Source organism: Hydra vulgaris, chromosome 06, assembly GCF_038396675.1.
Source record: "Hydra vulgaris chromosome 06, alternate assembly HydraT2T_AEP".
Lineage (NCBI taxonomy): Eukaryota > Metazoa > Cnidaria > Hydrozoa > Anthoathecata > Hydridae > Hydra > Hydra vulgaris.
This window is the reverse complement of record NC_088925.1, coordinates 50,326,033-50,349,318: the sequence shown is the minus strand read 5'-3', so window position 1 is coordinate 50,349,318 and position 23,286 is coordinate 50,326,033. Positions and strand designations below refer to the sequence as shown.

At 27.2% G+C, this 23,286-nt stretch overlaps 1 protein-coding gene across 1 annotated transcript; it reads left to right on the top strand.

Annotated features, from left to right (window-relative positions):
* The first annotated feature begins 3,491 nt into the window (after positions 1 to 3,491).
* LOC100197255 (uncharacterized) lies at positions 3,492 to 16,917 on the top strand. Its single transcript, XM_065800397.1, has 6 exons — positions 3,492 to 3,647; positions 9,110 to 9,238; positions 14,966 to 15,798; positions 16,050 to 16,268; positions 16,379 to 16,505; positions 16,624 to 16,917. The coding sequence occupies exons 2-6, from the start codon at positions 9,121 to 9,123 to the stop codon at positions 16,674 to 16,676; spliced, it is 1,350 nt and encodes a 449-aa protein (XP_065656469.1). The 5' UTR covers positions 3,492 to 3,647; positions 9,110 to 9,120; the 3' UTR covers positions 16,677 to 16,917.
* Positions 16,918 to 23,286: the final 6,369 nt, after the last annotated feature.

Below are 23,286 nucleotides of genomic sequence, written 5' to 3'. Positions count from 1 at the left end.
TGGTCTCTTGAAAGCAACTTAGCACACACCAATAGCTCTCCGATTCCCGTTTCCCTTCTAATGGGTACTATTTACCTCCGCATGACGATAAAAAAAACCAATTCGATGCATTTGAAACATCACATTTAAACGATGCATTTAAATTATATTGTAAGGAGCTATGTAGGGTGCTACTTAGCTCCTTACAATGTAATTTAACCTCTGGCAGTTATAGCATATTGTGGATTTAGGTAAACTCGTTTTCACAACGTTTTGACAAGTGGTGGTCACAGTGACATTCATTTACGTCGCATCAACTCAATTCAGAACAGATTTTACATTACATTGGCAACATTACGTCAATAGTCTAAATACGTCAATCTTCTAGAACGCTACTTCTGGCAATCAAAAATTAAATGCAAGCCACACCCTTTTATCTGATAACTTCATCAAGTACGCCAAATGTTTCAGATCTGCCAAATAAACATCCTTTCTATTTCCATAGTGCATTTTTTTTTGCCAAGTTTAATTATATTTCAAATAAACCCTCAAATATCATTATTAAAAAAACTTCAATATACATTTTATTCCTACTGGGTTAAAAACTATAAAAAAATGTCCTAAGAGAAAATAATGTAATTAAAGCTTCTAACAATTTCTACCATTATTTCGAACCAAAGCAATTACCATTATCTTCGCTAACATTTTCAGCATCAAAAATAAATAAGTAATTGTCCTCCATTTAAAAAAGTAAAACTTAAAATATTCATGAAAAAAAAGTGTTATATTCAAAGTAAATAAATTTAAAAGTTAGCTTAAAATGTTTTTTATGCTAACTTTTAATTATGTTTTCACATGTTACTAAGATAATTTTTTTCTTTTGCTTGCTGTCTTATCCCGAACGATCAACTTATGATATGAGATTTTGCAAAGTTAACCGGATTTGGCTAACTTAAAAAAGAACAGTTCAAAGGCTGCATGAAAGCCTAAATGTAAATTTATCTAGCTTTGGTAATTTTTTGAGGTTCCTTGATGTAAAACAAAATATTATCCCATTCGTAGAAGATATTATCTTGTGTATCAGACCACTTTCATGCTTTTAATGCTTTTACCATTGGCTTCACGTAAGCACTAATTTTTTTTGATAATTGTAATTTGTCGAAGAAAAATTCCACCTCCTTAAGTAAACACGACAAATTTATTTTCCTCTTTTTGCAAAGGTACCTTATTTTCTGAGTTTGTTTTTTGAAAGGTTCTTTGCAAGGTTCTTCGATGCAATTTCATAACTCTCATCAAATATTTTCCAACTCCTCTATGATAATACTTTTACCTGCTGATGCAGAAAGTTTCTTTTTTAGGTTATTAGTTTCTACTGATTGCAAAGGTTTGTATTTGTCTTTTAAAAAAATCTTAAAACTGTCTTATAGAGTTTCTTTATCATACGATTCTCTTTCTCTAAATTGTGTTAGAAATTCTAATATATTTACTAGATAGGCACCGCACTTCCTAACACCTGTTTCGATCAGTAACTTATTTAAAAGCTCTGGAACATGTTGTTTATCAAGAGCCATCTTTGTGCATCTAACAGAAGAATTTGTGTACGCGGCGATGATTTAACGCCAAGCTTTTTTGCAAGGTTTAAAGAAAACCAAACAAGTGGTTGAGTTATTAAGTGATTCTCAAACAAACTTTATTTAATTTTCTTCACAGCCATTAATTACTAAAAATTTAATTAAAACAATTAATTAATTAAATAAACCTTTTCTGCTGATTTTTTTTAAAGAAGGTAAAACTGTAGACAAAACCACTCTTCAAAAGCCGCTTCATCAAACCAACAAAGAAATCCATTTATAAACTATACATATATATTTATATACTATTATTTTATTTATTTTTATATTACATAACTTTTATAGTGTTTTGCAGTTTTAACTTAAATTTTAACTGCTTGAGAGTAAAATATCTTAAACATGTCGTTGCAAAATGTTTTCTACGGTTGAGGAAAGTTACCCATTTTTACGGTACTCGATACAATAAGATAAATCTTTAGAGAATGTATCATACTTTGCTATATGGTACCAAAGTAGTAGCTTAAGAGCCTGAACTAAAATATTTTTAAGTGCTAGTTAACGGCAGCAGTTAAACGTTCTGAAATTTATTTAATGTCCGTGTTAATCTGAAAAGCTACACTCAAACTAACTTATTTAATTTACATTTTATAATTTTAGTTCCAGCCATCATTAATAAGTTAATAAACACGCTGTAGAAATTTGAAGACGAAAGCTTTAACTAAACTAATGATACCTACGTTTTTTTATGTAAAAATTTAAAATTAGAATGTCTTGAAAAACACATTTAAAAAACAATGTTTTTAAAATAAAAAATTTTTTTATATAAAGTTGCTGAAAACTATTTTCTTTCTTAATAAAAAAATTCACAAATTAAATGTAAGTTACCAATTTTTGGTCATCGAATGGAATTATTTGTAAATAAACTTCCGACTTATGAAGAAGTTTAAAAGTGTTGTTTTAGTTAAAATTATAAACTAGTCTCGAAATCAAAAAAAAAGCCAGTTAAGTTTTCTTATGTTTCAAATATTATTGCAAAACAAGTTAAATATGTGTTCGGTAATGCTTCAATATCGAGAGTAAGGCTTTACAGAGTTTGTCCAGTTAATAACCTCTGGACCTCCGGGTTCTATCTATCTGATTCCTCCCATCTTGTTATGGTTTTACTTTTTTATTATTTATTTTTTACTTGAGTTTCTGTTGGCGCATAAATCCTTGATGTACTTCACACTACTAGAGATTTTACTTTTTCCGTCCATTTTTAGATTAAAGTAAACATTTTTTTAGATTCAAGTAAATCTCTTTACTACTTTGATTCGAAAAACCAGACTTGTAATGGTAGTGATTGCGTAACTTATAAAACTAAACATCAACTAAAATTTAGAAATAACGATGAGTCGTACTAGCTGTTTTGGTAAACTCTTTTCAACCGAATTCTTGCTGAAATTACGATTAAACGCTATCGGAAAATTCAGCAAGTTTAATCCAAGTATAATTCATACTAGGTTTTTGGTTGTTATTTCTTTCAATCGTAACTTTTTAAATCAAAAATTTTTTGAAAAAAACAATTAGTATCTGAAATCTTTTTATGTCTGAGTATCTAAGAATTTAGGAGATTAGGAAAAAATTTGTTTTTAGCTCATCACTATTATGTCCACTTTGAGAATAAAAATCTAGTTATGATTTTTTATTTAGAACACAAGCAATGGCTAACTGTTACGGAGTTTTTGGCGGTCGCCATATGATAGCAATATTTTATAAGCGTCTTTTTTTAATTCTTTATATTTAGCTACATTTAATTAAAAATGGATAATTTTTGCACTTTTTGGAATTACTTTTTAATTTTTTATTTTATTTTGTTTTAAAAAAAGATGATTCGTTTAAAATAACTTTGAAATCTAACGCTTTTTTTTGGCTGAATGCCAACTTAATGCAAAGAGGTCTAAAAAGGCTCACTGTGACGTAATAACCTATTTTATTTTCGTCCGTTTTATTTTAATTAATGACTCAATTAAATTAAGTACTCAAGTATCGATAATTGTTCCATTTCATTATATTTCTTCGTATTAAGTTTCTTGGAGTCAAAAGTTTGCATATATGGTACGGATGGATTTTTATTATATAATAATTTGTTTTTGGATTCAATTTTCTTGATTTTAATTTTATGTTTAAAAAAAAGTTCGGAAACAAAAAAATTGTTACTCAAATTCAATACTGACCTATATGTCATACAAGTCATAAAAGAAATCGAGTATAGTCACTCAAACTTTTTTTTTTTTTCTAAAGAAATCATGAACAGATTTTACAAATCTACTCAAACCATTTTTAGGTTGTTGCTGTATTTCATAAAAATATATTAACTTAACCAATGTCAACTTGCATAAAATTATATTTAAAAGTTAAAAATTTAAATTAAAAATAAAGTGATTTGCAAGTACCAAAACTCTATCTTTATAGCGGAATTTAGGTAATTTTTACACATAAGGAGATAAAGTTATATTTAACAAACATTGTTTACTGAGTATTTCAATACTAAAAGCTTTTATTTAGAGTATATTCTTAAGCATTTGTGGCTTTAACTGTTTGAGAGTGCAATATAGTTTGCTTTTTTTGCAAACTTTTTCCCTCTTGAAATAACTGAATGGGTGCTTATTGCCTTGGTTTTAATTGAAAATTTGTATTTGTTTTTATTGAATTTTGGTTTTAATTTTACTTAAAATTTGTGTTATGTGACTGCATCACCATTATATATAACAACTTTTTAGAACTTTGAGTATTCCAATACTAATTCTTTGACACTTTTTTGAAACTACTTTTAAATTTCAAGTTTTCCAAACAGCAATTATTTATTTTACTTTAACTGTTAAAGTCCCATTCATTTCTTTAATATTAGCATTTTTTTAAAATTAATTCTTGTTTAGAATAATTCATTTATTTAACCATATTTTAAAAATTACAAATTTAATTATAGTTTACAAATCAGGTCAGGTGTCACTCTTATATTTAAAAACTAGTCATAGGAGTGACACCTAAATAAAATAAACAAAAAATAAAATCAACATCAACAATATTATTAAATAATACAAAACATAAATTAACATAATTAAAAATAAAAAAAAACAAGTGATGAAAATATAAAATACACCTAATAATCTTAATAATACAGTTAAGATAATATGTGATAATAATATGTAATAACACAATATATTATAACAATGATATAGTTTTTATAACAATAACAGGAATGTAATAAAAAATAATATTAATAATAATATTGAAAATAAAAAAAATAATTATAATAATAAAGATTAAAATCAAGCAATAATATTATGACCGTTATAAAACCTAAACATATAATACAAAAAAACAGGTAACAAACGAAAACACAACACAAAAAAAGCAACAAAGAGTATAATGATGCAACAAGCAACAAAAAGTATAAATTAATGAACAATATTGAAATGAAAGAGAGTATGAGAAAGTGAGAAAAAAAGAAAATTGAAAATCAAGTTCTGGTACCCTAAAAATTACTGGACAAGTTAGGTTTTATTAAAAAGCCTTTGCTATGTAATTAATATGTAGTTGATTACATCTGGTTAAAAGTATCCGGTTTTATGAGTATATTTTTTCAATATGATATTTTTTCATTGCTTGATTTTTTATCTTATGTAAAATATGTGTGATTAGAATTCTGTAAGTGTCCTGTAAGTTCTGGGTTGGAATTCTCCCTTTTATAGCATCATTTTGTACAGTTTAGATCATTTTATATAGTATAAATGTTTTTAGCATGGTTTATATTAGCCAGCAAAATCTTGATTTTAACTGGGTTTAATAAGTTAGCTTCACTTAATAATTTAAGCTGTTTACTATGTCATATGATTTAAATTAGAGACAATTTAAGACAATGTCAATGACTTAACAACAATAATAATTAAGGAAAGTTCTCCAAGTTGGAGTATTAATATCCTCAACATCTCTGCTTATTAATATGAATTTTTGAGCTCATTGTATTGATATAAAATAAACAGTAAATTAGAAAAACGTAGCCCAAATATTTCACAAGAAAAAAAGTAACTATATTTTCAATTATAAAGGTTGAAAACATTAAAGCCAGTGTCCCATCCAACCTGGCTGATCTATGTGAGAGGTACAACTAATTATGAGTCATTTCTCAAAAAGAAAGGTATGATTGGTTCGGCTTTTCCTAATCTGTTCTTTTTCTCTTTTTTCCTCTACTGGACATGGTCATAAACACTGAGGCTTTAACCATTTAATAATGAAAAAAGCAAAAAGTATTGCTTTTTTCATTATTCTTCATTTTTTACTAAATTGTCAGGTTTAAATTGACATTTCAAGGGTTTTATATATATATATATATATATATATATATATATATATATATATATATATATATATATATATATATATATATATATATATATATATATATATATATATATATAAACAATTATCTAATTTTTTCTTTCAACAATTTGTTTCTCCATCAGTAGGTTCATCAGGAAGAATATTCTTCCTGATGAACCTACTGATAGAGAAACAAGTTGTTGAAGAAAAAATTATGTGTATATGTGTGTTGTATACATTTAATATATATTTAATGTCAGATTAGGTTATCCTGCTACTGGTTACATCTAACACAGTACAACCTGCTTTATGTCCTGTTGCCTTGTAGGATACGCTTTTATAAGCAAAAGCTAGGAGATGCCAGCTCTGACTTAACACACCCCTCTGTCTTGAGGCTCTTGGTTGAGTAAAAGCTAGAAATGATGCCTATAAAAATACTCATCATGGGCAGACGATAAATGCATCCAGCGACTGTCTTGTAGAAGGCCTTCTAGGCATTGACTTAAGAGGTAAAAACATTCTATCTGTTAACCAGCTTTGCACCCCTTCTTCATCTATTAGGCCGGCATAGATGTATTTATAATACATTGATTCCAGTTTGTTAAAAGATGTTAAATGCTGGATCTTCTTGACTCAATGCATAGGTTTTGTCTCTGTTTTTTATGACTTGGTAACTCATTCTATTATCTCCAAATGAGGGTACAGCTCTAAAACTCAGTTTTATGGTTCTGAGGCTGGCTGGTAGTTAGGTAACTCAAACTCTGTGGTTGCTCTCAGAGAGGCTGATTCCATCAACAACTGTAAACTATCAAAGTACTAACAGTCTCTGTTCGTGTTTTACTATCTGTGCGTTAAGTTCTTTAACAAATTTAAAATGACTAAAGTATCAGAAACTATAAATCACAAAAAAACCATTGTCATTACCAAGTTCTCTAAAGTTATCATTCGCTAATATTCGTGGTCTTTGAGGTAATTTTTCGTCTGCTGAGTCTTATCTCTTTCAAACTTCACCAGACTAACTTGCTTTTTATGAGAATAATTTGAGTTCAGCTGTGATCTTAGTGTTGATGGTTATCTTTAAATCATAAAGACTTCAATAGTGACATGCTTAGCCTAGGCAGTTACGTTTGTAAGAGTTCACCCATTTGTCGAGAAACTAGGTGGAATCCAGAGACTATTCTTTTATGTGCTTTTATTAAGCGCCACTTCACTCTATCATCTTTTTTTTTTGTTCTATATTGCTCTCCTTCATCTCAAGACTGCTCTCTTTTTGATGTTATTTCTAATCAAATTGACCAAGCCTTTTTTCAACTTTCCAACTCGCTTTCCAGACAATCCCAATCATTTACCTTTTCTACTTGACTTGTCTTATTTCTAATCCTAGACAGTTTCTTCACATTTACCATTAGGTGCTTCTGATCACAGTTCTGACACAGAGATCACAGATCTCTGTAAAACTATTATCTCATTCTTCTTTATCATCATAACTATCTTTAAGTTGACTGAGACTCTTTCCTTGATTTTCTTCTTGGTGCCCCATGGGTAGAAATCTTTTGTCCTCCTGGTGACAAATGTGCTTCTTATGTACTTTCTTGGAATCAGGCTGGCATTTAAACTTTTATTCCCTTTGACAATTTCAAGTCAAGCCTCATTCTTATCCATGGTTTTCTTCTCATTGTGTTACTGCAATTTCCAATCATAACCTTTGCGCCTCTATCTATCACCAAAATGTTCTCCAGGAAACAGGTATCTGTTTACTATTGCTAAAAATCATTGTAAAAAGGTTTTGTCTAACACTAAATCCGTTATTCTCAGGTCACAAAGTCTATTATAAAATGTTCTAAAAAATTAAGCTCTCAGACTTCTAGAGAGTCTTTAACAGTGTCTATAACAAGGGCAAATCTTGTATTCCACTCCTCTTTCATATTTTAGATTAGATCAAATTAAATTCACATCCTACCTGATATACTTTTGATAAAGTATGGCATGCTAGTCCTCCATAAGCTCTCTTCTTATGGTGTATCTGGTAACATCTTTAAGATGATTGAATCCTTCTTTACCAATCATAGTATAAAAGTTGTCTTTGATAGATAACACTCTTCTTCATTTCCTATAACTTCAGGGGTTCCTGAAGGTTCTATCTTTTTTTTTTAAAACATTAAGGATCTTTCAGAAATTCTTACATATAAGGTGGCATTGTTTGTTGATGATACTACTATTTATTTTTGTATTGATAAGTCTCTGATTGCTTGAAGGAGGAATTTAAGCTTAAAAAGGATCTCGCTTCTGCTACAGCATAGGACTCTCAGTGGCTGGTGAACTTTAACTCAGATAAATGAAATTTTTTTTTTTTTTTTGCTAATCATTATTGTAGCAATCTAAATTTTCCTATATTTATGAATGGTAATATACTTTGTGAGTCATCTACCCTCTGTCTTCTAGGATTAACTCTTACTTTCGGTCAAAAGTTTTGATATATCAAATATCAAAACTTTTGACCAAGTCCAGAACTCTTATTTTATTCCAGAAAAGTTCTTTTTTTCAAAGCAAAAAAATTTTCAACTTTATCTAGGAAAGTTTGTCTACTTTATCAGGGAAAGTTTTGAATACTATTTTTATATTATTCTCTCCAAGTATTGACAAAGTTTTGTCAATACTTGGAGACTTTGTCATTTAATTTAACAACTAACATTTTTATAATGGCTCAAATCAAATTTAAACCAAATGTTTTTACAATGGTTCAAACTATTTAATTTAAACCAAATGTTTTTACAATGATTCAAACTATTTAATTTAAACCAAATGTTTTTACAATGGTTCAAACTATTTAATTTAAACCAAATGTTTTTACAATGGTTTAAACTATTTAATTTAAACCAAATGTTTTTACAATGATTGACAAAGTTTTTCATTTCTAGTAATGTCATTGCGCAAGCTTTTATTTTATGTCGGTTTTTTATTTTTTTTACTTTGTGGATGGGGTAGTAAAATTATTAATTTTGAACACCAAAAAGCAAGTAATTTAGAAAATAGCCCTGCTTTAGTTGAGTGGAGCTGTTTTTCTAATCATCTGGTTTCCTTATCATTCTATTTATTTCTGTTCCTCTTAGTTTTACCTAATAATATTCAAGTTTTATATCTGTATATTTTTTAATGTATAATTATATAGTTTTTTCAAAAATAAATTTTTTTTTAAGGTTTTATCAAGATGGAGGTCACTCAAAAGCCTAAATCACCGATTCCAAGTCCAAACAGCATTAGAAATCTTTCAAGCAAAATTATTTCTCCAAAGTTAAAATTTGACTTTAACTACCGTCTCAATACTGGTAAAATTATATTTGTTTGAAAATTTGACCAAGTAAAAACTTATTAGTAGGATTAGGCACAATGGGCTGAGATCTACATTAAATGGGTGAAAAGTCCAAACTCTTATTTTAAGAGATTTTAAATTGAAATTTTTTCAATATCTATTGAGAAATAATTAGTATAAAATTTGCACTTAGTGTTCTTCCACAAACAAATACTTAAAGTTAAAATACCAGATGTATAAATTTAATATAAATATTTTTTTTTGATTTTAGTAATTGTTTCACAGTCTTAAGTGTAAAAATAATAATTTAATTTTAGGTTTTATCTAGTTTATCCGCTTCAAAGTATTAATTACTTGCTTTCAATACTTTTTTTAACCGGATTTTGTAATGCAATTCAAATATATCTTTGTGTCTGTTTACTTTTCCATTTTATTTATGTTAAATTGTTTAGAAAAGAATTTAAAGTCAATGTCAGAGATCCCTGTAACTTTATAAGTATTAGGGTCGGTAACTGATTTGATTAAGTTGTTTTCCAAAGTGTAAAACAATTTACAAGTAATTTCTTAATTTTCATAATGATTGAAAGAAAATATCAATTAAAACATTGTATGTATGTATGTATGTATGTATGTATGTATTATATTTGCATAAGCAAAAATAGATTTAGAGTTTTTTATAGTACATTTTATATTGTTTTTATATACATTTTATAGTACATTTTATTTTGTCATATTTTGACTGTCACATTTAAATTAACAAAATAAAAAGTAAAAAAACAAGATTTTTTGTAAATATCTTATGAAAATAAAGCTATAAAATTTTAATTAATTTTTAAAAATTCACTTACTGGATGAAATTCAATTTTTTTTTTTTTTTTTTTTTTTTTTTAAAAAAAAAAGGTAGTTTTGAATTTTACATAAACTTAAAAATCTTCCTTTGTTAAGCAATACTTAAAATATTTTGACAACTTTTTTTTTTATATGGTGTATACTTTTAAAACTTTAAGAAAAAAAATTACACAAATACTCAGTTAAAATTTATGCTGATCTCTGGCCCACAGTGTCAGGGTTTAAACCAATGGTTTATTAATATAACTACATGACTTAAATTAAAAAGTGAAGCTTTTGTCAACCATCTTACTGTATGGCAAATAAATTCGAATTTTGAAGATGTTTCATAAAGTAAGTATGATATATGCTTGATATTACCTTGGTTTTACCTAAACACAGATTTTCAAAAAGGTTTTCAAAGTCAGTTGTTTAAGAGATATCATTACTTAGATATCGTAAATTGCAGAGATACAGTTGTAGAGTTATTTCTTGTTGTGCTTATGAATGCATTAATTGGCACAGGTATGATAAAAACTGATGCAATCAGGTTTTAACACTACTCTAAGTTTATGTAATTAATTTATAGTCTTGCAAATACTTGTAATATTATTTGTCACCTGAAACATTAAAAATTAAATATTTGTTATACAAGTGCCTATTATATTATTGTTATATTATGTTATGTATAATATTAAATGTGTTTTTAATAATTGCTAACTATTATTTATGTATAAATATTAATTGTATATTATTGTATATTAATACTATCAAATGAATAAGTTATTATTAAGCATATTAATTATATGTTTTCAAACGTATGTTATGTAGAACAAATGATACTTGCTCATCAGATGACAATAGTATACTGGAGCCAGAGCATAAAAAATTGTGTATCCAATCACCAAGAAAAAAAGCTTCAGAAAAATAAGGTTGAAATGTCTGCAACAAAAATTGTATCGCAAATTTAAAAAAAATCAATATCATACAAAAAATGAGTTTGTGAAAATCCAGCCCTTTTTTGAATGAAAATTATTCTGAACATATAGCTAACATGTTTAAAAATAAAATTGAAAACTTAAAAACAGAGTTAACAGGCAGATGGTATTTAAAAGTATAAAAAATTGATTAAACTGTTTAGTTTTATTCTACCTGTACTTATGATTATTTATGTACAGTTGTTAAGTTAACCACACCAAATTTATTGTCTAATTGTATATCAGCTATGTGTTTTAAATAATACTGTTTGATGAATTGAAAGTGCATGCTGAAAATGATGCAATGTATCCAGATGCAGCTTTTTTTAATGGATTCTATCCATATCAAAATACAATTTACAATGAGCTTGTAAATTTACAGGGTTGTTGATTATGAAGGAATGAGAGAAGAATCTGATGACAATATAACAACCAATGTACTAGTATTTTTGTTTGTTTGTTTGCAAAGTTATTGCAATATGCAATTGATTATGTCTAGGTTGACAGGAAATTTTTTGCAAAATATGAATCAAGTAACATTAAGGTGCGCATGTGGTGTAAGTCCTGTAGTTTGATATGCAAAATTAAGTGGCAGTTGATTAGTTTTCCTCAAAATTTTACTGTACATCTGCTACCAGGTCTGTATTGCTTCAAACAGAAATCCTAACTGTTTAATTTTAGATTGTATTCTTGACCTCTAATTTTCAATGTAATATGGTCATGTCAAAGAACGCCACTACATGGTGTACAAGCTATCGAGTTCAAGGAGCAACCATTCCTTCAATAATTGTTTGTAAACTAGGAAAACATGAGCATGTTACAACAAACTTTATTATGCTCATTGTAGGGTTTATTTTTAGTAATTTGTTATACAAATTATGTCTGCTTATAGCTATCATGACTATGTATGAAAATGTCACAACTACTTAAAACAAAATATAGAGAGCGATAGTAGATTAAAATATCTACTATCACTCTCTATCTTTTTTTCTAGTTTATAAGATATGGATTCATAAGAGATGTTGTGGTATTCAAGGTTCTGTGTCTATTAATGTGGGAGTGTAGAAAATGCACTTTTCTTGAATACAGAGAAGTCAAAAAAAAAGATTAAATTAGTAATGGAAAGATAATGTGTTGGTAACTATAGCGATAGTGATATTTTCTTCGAGATACTTATGGCTGGTGGAGCAAAAAATATCAAGGTAAGAATAAGCTCGACCATGTTTAGAGTATTATCTACACTTCTAACAGCAAGAGGTGCATCATTAAAAATTAAAGGTTATACACTGCATGTATCATGAGTGATATGATGCAGGGTTCCCACTCCTCCTTAAAAACCTTAAATATCCTTAAAAAAAATAATCCTCCTTAAAAGTCCTTAAATATCCTTAAAAAATGGTAAAACTTGGCTGCTCTCCTTAATTTCTCCTTATTTATTTTTATTTTTTAATCATCTAGGAAATTTTATTAAAGTGAAGGATTATACTTATTAATAAAGAAGAAAATATATAGTTCTTTGATAGTTTGCAAACCTATATTTTGAATATATATATATATATATATATATATATATATATATATATATATATATATATATATATATATATATATATATATATATATATATATATATATGTTTATATTTATATATATATATGAAATAATATATTAATTTATAATAATTTTTTTGTTTATATTTAAAATTTATTGAAAAAAATCAAATTCTGTTTCTAATGTAACTGTTTCCTCCTTAATTCCCCTTACTTTTTCTTTCGAAAAATTGTCGTTTGCAACCAAATCTCCTTAAATATTACGAAAATATCTCCTTAAATCTCCTTAAAATCCTTACTTTTAGTCTCAGTTTTAATAGTGGGAACCCTGTGATGTATAATGGTGAAAGATGGTCAACAATAACCTTAGACAGAGAAATAGTGAGTGTATTTTATTGTGTGTGTCAAGAAAGATATATGTAGAGCATAAAGATAAAGAAGATTGGGTATTAGCATGTTAATAGCAGTTTCAGGAGGAAAAGGAAGAGGTTGAAGTTAGAAAACTTGGCAAGTGTGCATTATAAATGTCATAAAAGAGCTTCCATTAGCAAAAGAAGATCCTCAAAATAGTGTTTATTAGAGAAACGATTTTATCAGAAATGTCTAACCAGTGCAACTAAACAAGGATGTTAAAAATATTGTGCAAAAAATGTGCACAAAAAATGTGTATTTAGTTTATTAGACTTTGCTACTGATTCAGAAAATATGAAAGTTTTCAATTCCACTGAAGAATCAAAAGTTTCTATTGACAACTCATTTTTTGTAAACTTTCTTTTATTTGAATGCTTTTACTTTGATGTTTTATATAATTTAGATGATTTATTTTGTGTTTCTTTTTATATATTTGATTTTATTATTATTTATTTATTAACTTATAATCCAGGTTCAAACAAGTAATTCAAGATTTGTCAATGAGTTCTTTATTATTTTAATAAGTATACTATTAGCATGGGTTGCACGTCCCAATTAAATTTTTCGTTAATAAAATACTTATGAACTTTAAACTATTTATTTGGTCAAGCTTTGAGTTTAAATGTGGAGGAGGTTGTGGAGTAATTATTGATAAGATAATTATTAAAAATTGCTGATCCATTGTTAGCAGGAAAGTTAGCTACAACATCTTTAATTGATTGATGTAGATTTTTTGAATAAAGGCTAGTAAGTCAGTGTAAAAGCTGTATGAGTTTGGTTGAGAAACTTTCAAAGATCAACTGCAAAGAATATGAGAGATCAATTACTACCGGTTCAATTTATGGATGCTGCCTCAATAAGCTGTGCAAGTTAGTAAGAAGCTTTCGATTGTATATTAGTTGAAATAATCAGGGTATATAAGCATATTTCATTTAACATGATGAATATCCTTGGGCAAAACATTTTTAAAAATTTAGACAATTTTTAGATCAATCTTATTAAGAGGCTTGGATGTTTAAGTGAAATTTTGGTAAATTCAAACATTTGTGAATGTTTTCATAAACAAACTATATATTTTTTAAAAATGCTTTCATTAATCTAGACACTTTTTTAGAAAAGAAAAAGTAAGTATATATATATATATATATATATATATATATATATATATATATATATATATATATATATATATATATATATATATATATATATATATATAAAATAAGTATATATATATATATATATAAAATAAGTATATATATATATATATATATATATATATATATATAAAATAAGTATATATATATATATATAAAATAAGTATATATATATATATATAAAATAAGTATATATATATATATATAAAATAAGTATATATATATATATATATAAAATAAGTATATATATATATATATATATATATATATATATATATATATATATATATATATATATATATATATATATATATATATATATATATATATATATATATATATATATATTAGAAGGTATATATATATATATATATAAAATAAGTATATATATATATATATATATATATATATATATATATATATATATATATATATATATATATAAAATAAGTATATATATATATATATATATATATATATATATATATATATATAAATAAGTATATATATATATATATATATATATATATATATATATAAAATAAGTATATATATTATATATATATATATATATATATATATATATATATATAAAATAAGTATATATATATATTATATATATATATTATATATATATATATATATATATATATATATATATATATATATATATATATATATATATATATATATATATATATATATATATATATATATATATATATATAAGGCATAATGAATATTCTTCAACCTTCAGTTCTTAAACCTACTTGATTTCTTTAAATCTTCAGTTTAATTATTTACTTTATGTTTTATTTAGGAGTACGCCGAAAATGTAGTGAGAAAAAATATCACCCATTAAAGATGATATTTGTGCATGATCCATTGAACTTAGATTCATTAGCAAGCAAATCAAATGGTATTGAATCACCCAATATGAGGTCACCAGTTCCTGATCGTTCTTGCGAGTTTCAACCAAGACTTCTTCAACCAGTCGATTTACGAGATCCTTTAAGTCTCAATTGTCTTGATGATACCGCTCAAATACTTACACCATTGCGTAAGCGGCGTAAGAGAAAGAGAAGATTTTCAGCTGGAGATCCCTATGATACTCTTTCTTTTTCTATGACAGAAATTAGCCCTAAAAAATCTTCTTTTAAATTTGACACACAAAAAAACAATGTATGTGATGATCTTTTGATTAGATCAGATCCTTCATGTATTGAATGTAAAAAGGAAAAGACAACTTTTGAAAAAAAAGATATTTATAGAAGTTTAACTAAGCCTAATTTGTTATGTGAAAAAAAGAAAAAAAAAGAAAAAACATTTACATATGGCAATTACATAAAGTCAACAAAAGATGATGAGCGGCTCAGTTGTTTCAGTAAACAGTGGTTTTTTAACAAAAATTGTCTAGACATAGGGTGTAATAATGGAAAAGTGACACTTGAAATTTTAAAACGATTTGATCCAAGTTTCATAACTGGTGTAGATATTGACGATCGACTTATTAAGTTAGCAAGAAGTTATGCTCGAAATTCATATATGCCATTAAGACAGAGATTTCCTGTATCTATAAAACAAACATATGGACCAATCCTAAATACACGAATACTTCAACAAGGATTATCTGGAAATATTTGCTTTATAACAGTAAGCACAACTTGCTTTTATTTATTTTTTTCTTTTTGCATTGTTTGTTATAAAAATAGCTGAAAGAAGACCTGATAGGATCTCCATCACAGAGCTTTTAATGTCTTTTTTACCTATAATACTTTCATTGTTAAGACATGCTACAAACATGTTACTTGTTATTTTCTATACAACTTGATTTGATTGGCTGATTTTATAAGACTGTTGAATAATTAATTTTTTTAAATAGTAATGTTAAATAAACTATTTAGCAAAACTATGTACCATGTGAACTGGACGATCTCAGTAAAATTAAAGAAGAGTATGATACTATCACATGTCTAAGCGTAACAATGTGGGTACAACTGAATTTTGGTGACTCGGGTCTTAAAAGAATGTTTAAAAAAATATTTATGCAGCTGAAACCAGGGGGTAAACTTCTTTTAGAACCACAACTTTTGAAATCATATAAAAAGAAAAAGAATCTTTCTGTAAGTTTGAATGGTTGACTTTTTATTTAATTTTATTATTTTTTTCTGCGTATCTTTGTGCACAGATTATTCAAAATTCAAAAATCGAAATTTTGGTTACTTTCATTTAGATAACCATACTTCATCATTTTAAGAACATAAAACTTTTCCCAAATGATTTTGTAAGGTATCTTCTTTCTAAAGAAATTGGATTTGCTACCAGCGAGTGTCTCATTTACACGCACCATAAAAAAACAGGTAATATTTTTATTTATTCTTCTCGCTTTGCTTTCTTTTCAACTTTTCATTATTTGTAAAGTATCTCTCAACATTTTAATTAAATGTAGACTAAATATTTTATTCGTTTATTTTAAAGGTGGAAGACCGCTCTTTCTTCTTACAAAAAGTTCGGGATCTAATATAGTTTAGATATTAATTATGTTTTATATATATATATATATATATATATATATATATATATATATATATATATATATATATATATATATATATATATATAATCATATATCATGTAAATAAATTTAATTGCATCGTTATATAATTTTTAGAAATTATCAAATATGTATTTTTATATTTTTTATGCATCTTATTGCATAGAATTAGTCAACGAGCTTTTTTAATAAGAAACACTTTTTGGCTTCAGCTTGAAGTTTATTAACTTTGTATTAGATGTATTAGAGGATACATAGATTGTAAACTAGGAAAATTATATTTTCTTGGATATTCACAGATTAAGTTTTAATTCAAGTTTAAATTGAAAACATAATTGCCTCTCGTTACTGTGTTTAGCCGCAGTACAACATTTTTAAAATACTGCCCCGTTGTTCCTTTTCCGCAGAAATAAATGCAAGTTTCCGTTGCGGTTCTAATCTTTAACTGAGTAAATTTGGACCTGAATGTATTTATTTAGTCTAACATCTTATTGATAACGAAAGAGCTGAGGTAGAAACATGTAAAAATATTTTAGTATATTTTTTTTATCTAAGCAAATTCTGTTTTTGAAAAATACTCAATGAACTTTTGATTACGCTATAACTTACCTTCTTTAACTACGAATCAAACTAAAATGTGACCAAGTGTTTTAAGATCTTTAAAGGTATGGGAGGTATGGGCACCATTTTGCTTTTTAGAATAGTTAGTATTCACTTTTGAGAAAACTCGAAACACGTTTATACTTATGTCAAATAAAGATGATTTAAAAAAAAATTGCAATGATTGGACCCTGGGAACAATAAAATACTAATCCATGGCCTGTTATAAAGTCATTAGATCTTAGAATTTTCTTAATTAGAAAAAAAAAGGTTCTACATATTGATGGAAATTGGATCTTAGCCAATCTAAGTTATCAGAAGCGTTTCAGACCCAATCATGTTAATAAACATGGTTTTACTTATTTTGCTAAAAACGTTACCACCTTTAGTTTTTACAACATGTCGACGGTCGAGGTATTAAATATATTTAAAACACTATGAATTTATGACCAAAAGAAAATTCATTTTTATTAAAGTGTTTCACCTCTTGAAAACTTTTTGCCAGTAGTATTTAAAAGTATTTTTATTTGAATATTAATCAGTAACGCGTGCATGTAATAAACCTAAAAATATATAAATATTTTTTTCGGGGAGGATTTCTGAATGGGCTTTTAAAAATCTACCCGGGGAACCCCAACCTCCGTCTCTGCTATAGAAAATATATTAACAAACTCATTTTCAGAAACCTCTTCAAAGGCAGGAGTTATCAATACCGATATATCAGATCATTTCCCTATTTATTTTTCATTATCTCAAGATATAAAAACATATAACAATCCTAAAACCAAAATATGTAAAAGAAAAATCAATCAACACACTATAAAAAATTCTAAAAACTCGCTATCGACTGTAAATTGGGATGGAATTTATCAAGACTGTAACCTTGGAAACACAAACTCTGCCTATAATACATTTATAAATACTTTCTAAGAACACTACAATAAACATTTCCCAGTTGAAGAAAAAGAAATAAAGATTTAAACTACCCATGGATAACCTACGGAATTAGAAAATCATCAAAAACAAAGCCAAAACTTTATATCAAATTTTTAAAAAATAGAAATGAAATTAATTTAACTACATACAAGGAATACAAAAACTTATTTGTAAAAATTAGAAAGAATTAAAAATATTATTTTTCAAAACAACTTCAATAAAACAAAGGTGATATTCAAAAAACATGGAATATATTAAAAGAAATAATAGGGAAAAACTATACAAAATCAAATAATTTAGCCGATAAAGTTATCATTAACGAAACTGAATATATCAATAAAATCTCTATCGCTGAAAATTTTAATAGTTATTTTGCAAACATAAACCCCAACATGGCTTCCAAAATTCAATGCCCTGATAACTCCTTTGAAACCTATATCACAAATCAACCTTTCTGTTTAAATAATTTTTCTGAACTAAAACATAATGAACTAGAAATTGCAAAAAACTCGCTTAAGATGAATAAGGTTCCTGGAATAGACGACATTTGTAGCTATATAGTTGTAAATATGTTTCCGGCGATAAACCAACCCATCTATGAAACATTTAAGTTTCAGTTATTACAGGATCTGTACCGGATAAATTGAAAATAGCAAAGGTAATACCAATATTAAAAACCGGGGACTCATTAACACTGAATAACAAACCTGTTTCAGTTCTTCCAGTATTTTCAAAACTTTTGGAGAGAATAATATACAATAAACTATACAAATATCTAATAAATAAAAAAATCTTTACTGAAAAACAGTTCGGTTTCCAGAAGCAACATTCAACTGAACATGCAATTCTAGATCTTATAATTGACTACTTTGAAAACAAAAAATACGTCCATAGAGTCTTCGTTGATTTATCTATGGTGTTCGTCGTAGTAGATCCCGCCTTACTAATTGGGAAAATGGAAAAATATGGGATAAAAGATGTTGCCCTTAACTGGTTGCGTTAACGCTAATAAAAAAAATATTCAAAATTACTTAAAATAAAAAGCAGTGTCCACCCGGTTCCATTCTTGCGCATCTATTTTATTTTAATATACATTAACGATCTACCTAAAGCTTCAAGTAAACTAGATGTCATAATGTTTGCAGATGATACTAATTTATTTTATGAATCCTCATCTATAACAGAACTTTATGAAACAACAAATACTGAACTTGAAAAACTTAACAATTGGTTTAAATCGAACAAATTATCGCTAAACACAGAACAAACAAAAAACATTCTTTATCATTCTAACCTAAAAAAAATATCACCCAATTTACCTTTGCTAAATATAGATACTAAAGAAATCGAGAGAGCCCAAGCAACTAAATTTCTTGGGATACTTATTGATGAGAACATCTCATGGAAAGCGCATACAGATATATTAAATACCAAAATATCAAAAACATTGGAATTCTTTACAAAGCTAGTTCTATACTGTCTCCTGAAAATTTAAAACTCCTATATTTCTCGTTCATAAAAAGCTATTATATATATACGCTAATGTTGCATGGGCGAGTACTCACAAATTTAAATTGTCCACTTTTTATTGAAAACAAAAAGACGCTGTAAGAATAGTTTATAATTAGGATAGACTCTCGCCTGCTAACCCACTATTAAAAAACTTGAAAGCATTAAATGTTCCAAAATCTGATATTCATGCTAAAATATAAACTTGGACTTGTTTCTCCTCACTTTTCAAAGAATTTCTTCCAAAATAGAAAAAATAGATATGACACAGGAGGAACGGGAAACTTTAACGTACCTTTTTAAAAAACAACTCTCTCGCGCTTTTCTATTTCATACCGTGGTCCTTATCTAGACAACAAATAAATATCTAAAAAAACTCAACTGGAAAAATCGAACAACTTAAATTCTCTGAAAATTTTACTAAAAAATCTCATCTTAATAATTATATGAATTTAATCAAAAAAAGTGTAAAACTAAGTATAAACTAACTTTGTACCGAAAATATACAATGAAAACTCTAAGAAATAAAAAATACTACTAAACATGCTTATTTACAAATACGTGAACGACCATATATGTAATGTCAGTTACGCATTGCGGCTTCTTGATGAGAAGATCTCCGATCTTCTGCAAGTTTCCCGCATTCTTTATAATATAATATTTTTTATAATATAATATTCCATACTTTGCAATATTATTTTATATATTTTTGTATAACACAATATTGAGGATTTTTATCATTTTATTATACTCTGTAAACGATTTTTATTATATATATTACGAAGTTGTAATGATTAAAGAACAAAATTTAAAAGGGAAAAAAGATCAAAATACTTTTTTCTATATTTTTTAATTCAATTTTTAACTTTAAACAAGTCATTCATGAAAAATAAAAATAGTAATAGGCCTGGCAGCAGTGTTACTTACCAGGTAATAATATCACTTTTTTTGGTAACTTCAACAACAATATTTATCTTTGAATGATTTAAAAAGTTCATAATTACTGGTATTGTAATTATTTAGCACCCTCACGCGTTGTTTCTAAATTGCGTGTACTATCTTTTAAAATAAAATGATCTGCCCTGTCAATTGTACGCACTAGTTTATGTAACACAGCGTGTTAAGCATGGCCACAAATTTCATTTTTGAACTTTCTGCAGACCTACATGTAAGCACTTTGAAAAATTAATATTTTACAGACTCAAATAAAGTTATAAAGATGTATCTTTTGAGAAAAAGTTGTGTTTATACAGGGAAAATAGAAAATAAAACCATTTCTATGGACGTTGTTAAGAATAATGAGCAGCCGTGGCGCAACGGTAGCGCACTTGCCACGGAAAAACAGATCTGGGGTTCGAACCCCATCTGGGCAAGTTTTGCGACATCGGTTAGGAAGGAGCCGTGAACTTCCAATTAAATGCTCTTCCGCGGTCCTCTGTGATAAGACCTTAAAGATTTCTTGGGGCACCTAAAAATTAAAAAAGTAATAATATTTTGATTAATAGATTTGAAATTAGAATCAAGTTCCAACTATAAAAAATGAAGACCTAAAAATGTTAAAAAAGTTAGTCAACCCAAAGCCGAGCAAGCTATCTTGTTCTTCTTAAATTTATCGAGGTAAGCGTCGAGGATAATGAAATTCTAAATCCATTTTGGTGAAATTCTTAATGAGAATCTCAACCAACTTCACGTAGTCTTCAGCCTTGTGATTACCTAAAAAGCTATGAACAACTGCAACAAAACTGTTGCAAGCAGCAACGTCTCCCTCCTGTTCAGCATTTTGGCAAGCTCGTAAAATTCTATAATCTTCTTAATTTGTGGTCCAACACAGATAGCAAATCTACCTTTTGCTTCTTAGAACACTTAAACACTTGGCCTCGTGGAACACTTAAACAATTAGCGTCGTAGAACACTTAGACACTTAAACACTTAGCCATAACGCTTTCAGTTTTTTTAATTTTTTTTAATTTTTGCTCGATACTCAACAGAATACCCTTGTACTTTGTACCCTTGTACTTTGTACCCTTGGCTCAATGTGCGACGGTAAGATTAGGAATAACGTTAGAATTGTATATTATTATTGGGACTATAACTCGCTGATAAATCTCGATTGCTTTTTTGGAAGGGAGGAAGTTCTTTAATTTACTCAGCAATTTTAAACAACTACACGTTTGATAACTATCTTTAAATGATTTAATGATAGTGTCGGATTCAATTAACATCCTAGGCACTTGTAGGACTTTACTTAGTATCACGGATGTCCCAAAGATAAATAAAATGAGAAAAATTTGTAAAACCGCCTTAAAAGCCCATGAATGATGATTTAACAACAAGATTATTATTTAACACGTTTGGTAATTATAAAACTGTATAACACATCTTTATGTTTATAACGGAATTTTTTTTAATTGTTGTTTGTTTTTAATTCTGAATTACTTTTTATGTATAATAGCTTCAAAGCCTGAGTTCTTTTTTTTCTTATTTTTCATTCAAATATCTTTATTTATTTTGAATGAAAAATTATAATTTATTTTACAATTTTGCGGTCCTCGCATTCTTCTATTTCTTCAGGTGGTACTCATGAGTAAATTGCAATCCTTATAAGTAAAGTCATTGATTTAATTTTTTCACCAAAAATTTGGTCTTGAACAATTTACGAAAATCAAATTTTAAAAAAAAGCCTTGATTTCCTAATCACTTAATATAATGAATGAAAAAAATTGCAAACTTTTTGATTAGCTTGCAATTAATATACTTTTTATATCCAGCTGAAAACTGATGAATATATTGATTAAAGTATATTAAAACGGATGAGAGAAAGATATTTTAATATTCACTGTATACAAAAAGTTACAATAATTGAAACAAACATAGAAAAATTGGTAGATGAATGGCCAAAATTAGTATGAGACTAATATATATATATATATATATATATATATATACACATATATACAGTATTGGACAAAACATTTGCAACCAACATCGACCAATGCTAAAAAGTGTTCCTAATTTTATATGTCTTAAAAATGAAACGAACTATACTACCACAACAAACAGGTCAGGAGTCCGCAGTCATACCATGCCATGACATGAGCAATCAACTGACAGGTGACAGCACACAGGAAGAATTTCGTTGATAAGTGCCATTTTGCAGTGGACAAAACAAGTGCAACTTTTTTGTTTCATTTTCTTAAATCTGGTCCGTGTCAACGTCACGGAAGTTTTTTAATAATTAAAGGAAGTATCCAAAAGTTTCCAGAAGCATGCAGAAGCTTATAAAAGTTTTCAGAAGAAGCATCTGGAAGCATCCAGTAGCATCAAGAAATATCCAGAAACATTCAGAAGCATCCAGACGCATCCAGAAGCTTCCAGAAACATCGAAAAGAAGCATCTAGAATCTTCCAGAACAGGTTCACACAGGTTCATTTTACTATATAAGAGACATGTAAATCGACATGTAATTCAGTCAGTATATGGAAGTCAATCAGTCAGTATTATCGAGACAGTTTATCGAAGTGAGTTTTATCAAAGTGTTTAAT